The sequence below is a fragment of the Lucilia sericata genome, unplaced genomic scaffold (assembly GCF_015586225.1).
Source record: "Lucilia sericata isolate MDLA Ls3-8-SP2 unplaced genomic scaffold, ASM1558622v1 Contig001688F_arrow, whole genome shotgun sequence".
NCBI classification, from domain to species: domain Eukaryota; kingdom Metazoa; phylum Arthropoda; class Insecta; order Diptera; family Calliphoridae; genus Lucilia; species Lucilia sericata.
The window spans coordinates 58,787-68,197 of NW_023995598.1; the positions used below are offsets into that span (position 1 = coordinate 58,787).

General features: G+C 41.1%; 1 protein-coding gene across 2 annotated transcripts; it reads right to left on the reverse strand.

The window, feature by feature from the left end:
* Positions 1-1,340: 1,340 nt before the first annotated feature.
* Positions 1,341-5,285, reverse strand: LOC119612429. Of its 2 annotated transcripts, XR_005232140.1 has the most exons (3): positions 4,856-5,285; positions 4,577-4,791; positions 1,341-1,403 (listed from the first exon to the last, which is right to left on the reverse strand). XR_005232140.1 is itself a non-coding variant. In XM_037968235.1 (2 exons), exons 1-2 carry the CDS (start codon positions 5,031-5,033, stop codon positions 1,357-1,359), a joined length of 504 nt encoding a protein of 167 aa, XP_037824163.1. In that variant the 5' UTR covers positions 5,034-5,285; the 3' UTR covers positions 1,341-1,356. The 2 variants fall into 2 exon arrangements, 1 of the variants encoding a protein (XP_037824163.1); XM_037968235.1 differs by having other exon boundaries at positions 4,577-5,285.
* Positions 5,286-9,411: the final 4,126 nt, after the last annotated feature.

Here is a 9,411-nt window from a genome sequence, read left to right on the forward strand (position 1 = left end):
ATATCATACAATTTATTAAACTTATTTTTATCACTTCATATCACCTTTTTACTATAATTTAAATAAATTCATTTTCATCAACATCCGAGATTAACAGGACAGAGCTACGTGCAACTTTGTGGCTTTGCCTCCGTACAAAAAAAATACACACCTAAAACTAAAACGGCCCTAACTAAAAACAAGTAAGAAATTATAGCCGGGCGAGGCCGACCATATAATACCCTACACCTGTTATAAAAAATGTGATTTAGTTTTCATAATAATGCATTTAAGTTGAATGGTACCTGGCCTCAGATATACTTAAGCCATTTATTGTTAAGTCATATTTTGAAGGGGCCTTTGTATAGGGGCTAGGGTCAAATGAGGCCCTATAATTATAAAATTCATCAGGATCATCAAGGCTAGTATAGAACTTGGTTTTGCAGCTTTTTGTCGAGATACGAGTATATTAAACATAATTATGAACTTATTGTTGACCATTTTCTTATTGTTGACCATTTTCAATAAGCTTAGTCTCTGGTACAATAGAAGATAATGTACCAAATTTCATTGAATTATCTTCGAAATTGCGACCTGTAGTTTGATTACAAGGTTTACAAGCCATATTCGGGGGTTCAGTTGTATGGGGGCTAGGTGAAATAATGGACCGATCTTTCAATAGGCTTCGTCCCTGGGACAATAGAAGATAATGTACCAAATTTCATTGGATTATTTTCAAAGTTGCGACCTGTAGTTTGATTACAAGGTTTACATGGACGGACGGACATAGCTAAATCGACTCAGAAATTGATTCGAAGCCGATTGGTATACTTTAAGGTGGGTATAGGACCGATATTATTGTGCGTTTCAAACATCAGCAAAAACCCAACATACCCTCCCCACTAAAGTGGTGTAGGGTATAAAAAAATTCAAAATCGACATTTTAATTTTCTGATGTATTACATCAAGCCAAATGTTCAAAAAAAATTAGACTCAGCTGGTCAAAATTAGCGATTTTATTGACGAAAAACAAAGGGCCCTATCTTCAAAAGCAGTTTTATATAAAGGCTAAAAGACGTAACTAATCATTTGTAAATACAAATTGTAAATTGTCAAAACAACTGTGAAATTTACCGTTAAAAAATGTCTTTTGAAGAAAAACAAATCGCGCTGATTGAAACTAAACTTTCCATTTTAAATAGTTTTTTGCTTCTCCTGTAGAATTTAAAAATGTTAAATAGGGATTTTTACGTTTTATGTGACGATATGTGTATAAAAACAAATTATATTGTTTCTATCATACAACTAACTAAATTGTTATTTTTGTATAGTGAAGGTTAGGTTAGGTTAGGTAGGCAGGTCGTCCTCGCGATGTCATCACTGGGGACACACTTGGGTCCAGAATTTTGATCCCTTTGTGATACCTGAAACGAGAGAGAACGGTCGGCGTATTAGTACACTTCAACCTAATCACTCTGGTTTCCACCGAACCAGTTTGTCGCACGAATATAGGAATCTATCTTTCGGATATCAACCTCCGATAGATCCGTTAAGTCATGCAGAAAATAGCTACCTAGCAGACCCACTCTGTGATCAGCTAGGGCAGGACAATGACAGAGGAAGTGAGTTATACTCTCTTCTTCCTCTTCATCCTGGCAGCTCCTGCAGAAGTCGTTACTGGGTAAGTTCAGTCTTCTTGCATGGAGTCCGAAAGGCCAGTGGCCAGTTACCACTGCCGTTAAGTTCCGTAGATTAACTCTCGGAATGTAGAAAAGGGCTTGGGATCTTTGTGGGTCGTAAGATGGCCACATGATCCTTGCCTGTCTACAGGTGGCTTCAGTCGACCATCTGCATTGCGCAAGCTCATATAGTTTTTCACGTATCGAGCGTTTGCAGGTTGAAAGCGGTATACCGACAAAAGGGTCGGTATGCTCTCCTGCAAGCGAGGAGCCTAACTTGGCAAGAGAGTCCGCGATGGTATTACCAGGAATTTGCTGATGTCCTGGAATCCAATACAGTCCTATTGTGGAATGTTTCGCCATCTCGTTAAGGGATGCCCGGCATTCTAGGACTAAGTTTGACGTCGTGTAGACACCACTTAGAACCTTAAGGGCTGCCTGGCTGTCGGTATAAATTCGAATATTAACACCGTATATTCGATAAAACCTGAGCCAGTTTGCAGCCCGTTTAATGGCTGATAGTTCAGCCTGAAGGACGCTACATTGGTCAGGAAGCTTGAATGATACTTCCGTTCCCGAATGTGCTATGTAAAAGCCACCGCCTACACCATGGTTTGATTTTGAGCCATCAGTGAAAACCTTATACGATCCATCATGGAGGATTGTTTCCATCACATTTGGGTCGTCTCGGATATTCACCGAAAAGCTTCTATCAAAAGACGGTTTGGCGATGCAATAGTCGATATTGCCAGGAATTTCTCCTAGACAATTGAGGATGGTGGAGTGACCTGACTGAATCATATGCCACATACCAATTGTATTGAGTCTAATAGCCGCGTTGAGGGCAACCTCTTGGGCCATTAGATCAATAGGTAGCCATCCCATCATGACAAAGAGAGCCTTTGATGGGGTGGTGCGGAGAGCCCCCGTTATCAACAGAGCTGATGTGCGAAGGATTCCCTCAAAACGTTTGCGGTGTGAGTCCTTTTGTACAGACTTCCACCATACAAGTGCACCGTACAATAGTATGGGCTTGACTACCATGTCGAAGAGCCATTTGGTATTCTTGGGGTTTATGCCCCATGATTTGCCAATTGCTCTTTTACACGAGTATAAGGCCGCAGCCGCTTTTGATACTCTAGATTGAGTGTTCAAATGCCATGATAGTTTTGAATCTAGGATTACTCCCAGATATTTAGCACTATCCGATAACTTCAATTCTATCCCATTCAGTCGTGGGAGAGTGAAGGTGGGTATCTTGTACTTCTTAGTGAAGAGAACAAGTTCCGTTTTCGATGGATTAACACCAAGGCCACTGACGTTGCTCCATGTACTGAGTGTCCTGAGTGCAATCTCCATCCTTTGCGATAAAGTATCCAGATATTTGCCAGATACTACTACAGACACATCGTCTGCATATGCTATTACCTTAAATCCCATAGATCTAAGATCCATAAGAAGTGGGTTCAACGCTAGGTTCCACAGAAGTGGAGATAGAACTCCACCTTGTGGGGTACCGCGATTTGCCACTTTTGTGACATTTGCTGCTCCCATTTCGGAGATAATGATTCGCTGAGTCAGTAATCTCTTGATGAAAGCTGTTATTGGTTGGTTAATACCCAGACCAGTTAGGGCCGTTGTTATCGACCCAGGGTGAACATTGTTGAAAGCCCCCTCGATGTCCAAGAAGGCAACCAGTGTATATTCCCCTTGCGCTATTGTCTTTTCAATGTGACAAACTAGCGAATGTAATGCAGTCTCAACAGATTTTCCCTTCATGTAGGCATGTTGAGATGCTGATAAATGGTCAGGTTTGATATGTATTCTGAGATGCAGATCAATTATCCTTTCCAAAGTTTTGAGAAGAAAGGAGGATAGACTAATTGGTCTAAAATCCTTTGGCTTCGTGTGAGAGGTCTTTCCTCCTTTCGGAATGAAGACCACTGTGCACTTGGTCCAGGGTTCGGGTAAATAAGACCATTTTAAACAGGCATCATATATCCGCGTTAGCCAAGGCATAAGATGGACAGCATTGTATTGCAAATCCGCAGGTATTATACCGTCAGGACCCGGTGATTTGTAGGGGTCGAAGCTGTTTATCGCCCAGTTGATTTTATCTTCATTTATGGATATTCCTGTATCAGCTGGGAGATCTGTAAACTGCATGTCAGTCCCGTTTTCCGGAGATTGACAGCCTGGAAAGTGAGTTGCCATTAAAACTTCTAAGGTTTCTTGGCTACTGGTCGTCCAACTGCCACAAGGTTTCTGAATGAAACTTGGGACAGGAGGAGTAGATGATAAGATTTTGCGCAGACGACTGGTCTCAGAAGAACCTTCCACGCCGCTACAGAAGGTTTTCCAAGATTTGCGCTTTGCATTTCTTACCAGGTTCTTGAAACGATTAACCGAGGTCTTGTAAGAAATCCAGTTTCCTGTTTTCTTTGCCTCGTTAAACAGTCTGCGCGTCTCTTTTCGAGATTTCGCAATGTCCGCAGACCACCATGGGGGTCTGCATCTGCCTTTGTGCATATTCTGTTTACAAGACAGTGAAGTCGCGTGTTTGAAAGCTTGATTTATGGTTTCAACCGCGTTTTCTATGTCCGATCGGTTTTCGATGATCGGTACATCCTGGAGTGAACGTGAGATTAGCCCCATTTGCATTTCCCAATCTGTTCGTCTCCTGTTTATAAAGGGCTTTGGGGCCACTTTGTCAACTACGATTTCAAAATCGATGTACTGATGGTCAGAGAAAGAGCAGTCACTTGGGACTCTCCATCCCCTTATCCTATCATGATGCATAGAACTAACCAGCGTAATGTCAAGAACTTCCCTTCTGTTTGAAACAATAAAGGTCGGTTCGGATCCTGTATTTAAAATATCAAGATTATTGCTTAGAATGAAGTTAAAGATTGACTCACCTCTAGCGTTTATGTCCGAGCTTCCCCAGACAGTGTGATGGGCATTGGCATCAGCCCCCATGATGATCGGCATGCTTTTCGAGTTTGCCATCTCTATGGATCTGCAGACCAGGTTGTTCGGTGGCTGGTCGCTGTGGTCGTGAGCCATGTACGCCGAGATAACCAATATAGCACCTACACTGGTCTCCCATATGGCTGCTACGGTGTCTTCATCACTGAAATCAGAAAGAATGAAGATGTTGAGACTGCTTTTGGCTACTATACAGGATCGAATCTTACCAGATCCTTTTGCGTACAATAGCTTAAAGCTTTTCATGCCTATTCCACTCACCCTTTCTTGGTGAATCCAGGGTTCCTGGACTAGGGCGAGCTCCTCCCCACTTACACCCATTCGGAGGAGCAGTGCAGCCGAGGCTGCTTTGGAGTGGTGGAGATTAATTTGGGTTACTCTCACCATCTCCTTTTTTGTCTTTACGCAACACTGTGACGTTGGCGTCCTCCTTGTCAGAGGCAAGGAGATCGTCCTCGTCAACTGACTCTTCCCCCTCCTTAACCAACTTAGAAGTTGATTGACTCAGCGAAAGGTCAGTCTCGTCGCAAGACATATCCGCAGCGGATTGGTCAGGATCGGGATCATCCTGTTCCAATAGTCCCTTGTCATCGCCTCGGTAGACACGGAGGAAGATCGACTCGAAGCCGTAGTAGACCTTCCCTTGTTTCTCACGAAGCGGCGCCAAAGACTCCTGGTTCAGGATCACAACAATCCTTCTGGAGCTTCCTACAGGTTGAGAAACCCTGACGACCTTCCAATCTTGAGTTGGAAGATCCAGATTGCCAACCTGTAGAAGCTCCAGTATCGCTGCCTTTTTATGTGGTTCCGCAGGAATTATGGCGGTGGATCTAGGCCTTCGTGGGATCTCGTCCACAGAGACCACTTCCAGCTTAGCACCTTCCCACGGATCCTTTATCAGCGACACAGCCTGCTTCAGGAGCAAAGCTGAGCGCTCGTTGGAACAGGCCATTAGCTTCACTCTGTTGTGAAACCAACCGCCGTCCTCACACTGTGGGGGGGGACCAGGGTTCTGTTTAAGAACTTCCCAGAACACCCCCATCAGCTTTTTTCGCACTATGTCCCATCTGGATGGAGACATAGCGCCATCTATGTCACCCCTGTCGATGACAGCACGCGTGAATTGGTTCTCAACCACTTCACCGGAGGTCCTGTCATGCGGCTTGGGGGGCAACGGTTTCGGACGTTTTGTCCCGGGCTGCTGGCCCTGAAGATTAGTCTCCTCCTCAGAACGTTGCCGTTTAGGCGCGTCCTTAGACGTGAGGGGGGGACTCTTCTCCAGAACGGCCAATTTTCCCTTAGCCCATTCTAGAGAGGACTTGTCCTCTTTACTTAGCGACTCAACTGGCTTGCCAGCTAAGCGCGCTAGAATTTTGGCGGCGGAGCGCCGTTGTAGGAAGGCCCTTCTTGCTGGTGTTACGTGCCTGGGGGTCTTACTATTCGCCGTGTTGGCATTGGGAGATGCCGTTTGAGAACCCGAAATCTTGTTCGCAGTTCCCTCGTGCATAACCGGCACTGGGGTTGCTACCTTGGTTTTGGTGGCCTTAGTAGTCCCCGAAACAGGGGGTTTTATCGGCATTTTGCCAATACGGTACTTGGGGTGACGTCCAGAGGTGCCTCGCTGCTTATTTTGCTGCATCCAGCTTTGGAGCCAGATGCTGTTATTGTTTTGCGACTGCAGGATCCAGGCTTCCCTAAATCCGCAGACGCTTTTGTTTTGGGTTTGGCGCCGGTAGCATTCAGACTAGCCCGACCCGGTGTCTCCGCCGGACTAACCTGGGTGGCAGTAGCACTCGACTCTCCACAGCCTGTCGCCTTCGCCGTGGGGGTAGGGTCTCCGGAGATTATTAGGCCCCTTACCGGATACGCGGGGCACGGTTTCTTGTCGGACATTGGACATTAAAAACGGTGTGCATTTTATACTTGCTGCCAAGTATATGATTCTGCATATGATGTGCTTGCAGACCACCAAGCCGCCCAATGTGGGAACAGACGCTGGTGGATTTAGACGGACCGTCGTGGAGTTTAGGGATCTAAAGATCCCGAACGGACTGTACTGTCAAAAGATACACATCCGAAGGATGAGTAGAGATCTTTTGACAAGTACTTGGACTGGTAGCCGCCCCATCGGGGAGAAACAGACGCTACCAGTCGTGGGAAGGGTAGTTCTTAGTATGTGCTCGTCATGAGCCCCTCTGGCATGAGTAGCCCTACCAGCACGGCCTGCATGGGTCATCACACATAAGCCTTCGCATCGCGTCAAGATGACTACCCGTCGCGAAGTGAAAGATTTCTATATTTGACTGTATTATTGAACAAAATATGTATATTGAAATTTAAATTTTTTGTGTAAAAATATTTTTTATTACTGAGACCATTTTTTTGAGTACGGAGCCAAATAAGTATACCTTGCCTCGGGAACCGTTTTTGGAAAATTTTATTAAAAACTTTTGTAATTAAAATGTGGACGTATTTTGACACCTACAAAATTTCACTCTCATGGGTAATATTGACTAAAAAGGGCAAAATAAATAATATTTAAATTTAAGATCCAAAATGTTTTTAACAAAAATACTTTAATCACTGTATGTACATATATAATTCAATAATTCTGTCAGACATGCTTTCGAGAAGTTTCCTATTTAAATCAGCAAAATCCGTCCATAAATAACGGAGATATGAGCAAAAATCAAACACAATCTCTGAAATTTTCATCAGAAAAATACAATTTTTTGCATGATTTGACAAAAAAAAAACGTATGTTTGGATGTGTGTTGGTTTCATTGCAATGAAACAAAGCATGCTTTGCGTAGTTTTTTTTTGCGTTTTGTTTCGTTTGGCGTTGTTGTTGTTGTTTTGTTATAGCTAAAGTAATGATAGAGTCGGGAAAAATTAATAAATTGAAGTTTTATAAAATTAATTTATTTTAAAACACACTATGGTGAAGGGTATATAAGATTCTGCAAAGGCGAATATAGACTTCTTACTTGTTTGTTTCTGGATTTAATGTAAAAGAAAATTTAAAGAGTACCATTGAGAAAAAAGTACCTTCATATAGGTTTTAATTCACGTAGAACCGTTTATTATATTGTAGAAATCTCAAAAAGAGATATTATAGAAAATACAGAAAGTACCAGTTAAAGAATAAAAAGTACCAAAGTACCTTCATACACATTTCCTTTCATTCAGAACCCTGCATGCTAAATTTGATGTTTCTAAGACCAATATTATCGAAAATCCAAAAAGGACCTTTAACGTTTATTTAATATTTTTGGGAATAATTACTTTACAAATCTCTAAAATTACCGGCTGAGGAACGAAAAAGTAAAAAATATCCCTTTGTGCAGATTTCCATTCAACTGGAACCCTGTGTGTTTAATTTAATGCCTTTAAGTCCAATTATATAGAAAAATCAGAAAGTAGAGCGAAAAAGTACCAAAAGTCCCTTCCTATAGATTTCCACTCACTCTATATTTTATGTTTCTACGAAAACGAAACAAAAAAGAACCAAAAACACTTACTTTTTAATTTATATTTCAATATTATAGAAAACTCAAAAAGTACCAGCTGAAGAACACTCATACAGATTTCCATGAACAGAACCCTGCGTGTTTAATTTTATGTTTCTGACCAATATTATTGAAAATATAAAAAACACCTTTTGAAAAACTACAAAGTACCCAAAAAGTCCTCTTATATTATACCTTTTGAAGAACACTTTATCGTTCCATGTTGTATATTCTCATTAAACGTTTAATTAATATCAGTAAAGATCGAAAAAGTAACCAAAAGTCTCATATTATAGTGTATAATGCGTTTAGGAAGGCCTCTTTACTGCCACATTTTCCCGCTGCGAACTGCTGGCTGCCATGTTACCGCCAACCGCTATTGAAAATAAATTAACTTTTGTCATCTCGTATTCATTTAATCCGGATTATCTACATGGCGTTGCTCTTGCGGAATGGGCTAAAGGACTGTTAAAGTTGCATTTTTTGCTTTAAATGGGACATATGTAGATCTTCTTGATATTCTGTAAGTAATAATCATATATATTTTTAAAAACCTTTTATTTGGGAAAATATACTAGAGATCAGGATGCACTAATTTATTACATCATGCTAGAGATGTTTAGTTTTATTTTAAGTGATTGTGTTAAATGTAAACATTAGAGGATAAATACTTGTTGACTTCCAAAATATTCCTTGTTATTTACCTACCTTTGGGGGTATAGTGATGGCTTTTTGTTTTTGTTTTGAAAACAACTGCTAAAGTTGAAAAACAAACTGGACAAATTATTCTGCCATGAAATAATCCATAATAGAAAAAAGTAAGACGCCTATCGGTAGTGGGTAGTAGAAATTCGTATTCTATCAAGCAAAGGGCTAAAATAGGGTGATTGCTACTTTGTTGCAATGTTTGGTTCCGGCACTAACCATTGTGGGCTTTATGTCGACTATAGATCCCTTAGAGTTGTCACACTATATGAATCATTTAAATCATATACCGGCGTATAGAGAGGCAGATAAATAAATCACCACTACACACACAATATTGGCATTTTTTCAATGAAATTGCACTGAAAAAAATATTTGGTTATTTTTAATTTTGATGATTAAATTGCAGTAGTGTAAAATGCAAATATTTATAAACAAAATGTAATCAATGCACATAAGAATGATAATTTATTCACATAGAAACAACTTTTCAAATTAAATGTACAAAAAAGAATGAAACAAGATGAACTTATTTACTTTCATTGTTGAAA

What these genes read in the sequence shown, in the direction of transcription:
- LOC119612429 (XM_037968235.1), bottom strand. Translation starts at nt 5,033, where the DNA reads ATGGTGAGAGTAACCCAAATTAATCTCCACCACTCCAAAGCAGCCTCG. An exon ending in CTCGGACATAAACGCTAGAG is followed by an intron (nt 1,404 to 4,576) that starts GTGAGTCAATCT and finishes CTCTCGTTTCAG; the next exon opens with GTATCACAAAGGGATCAAAA.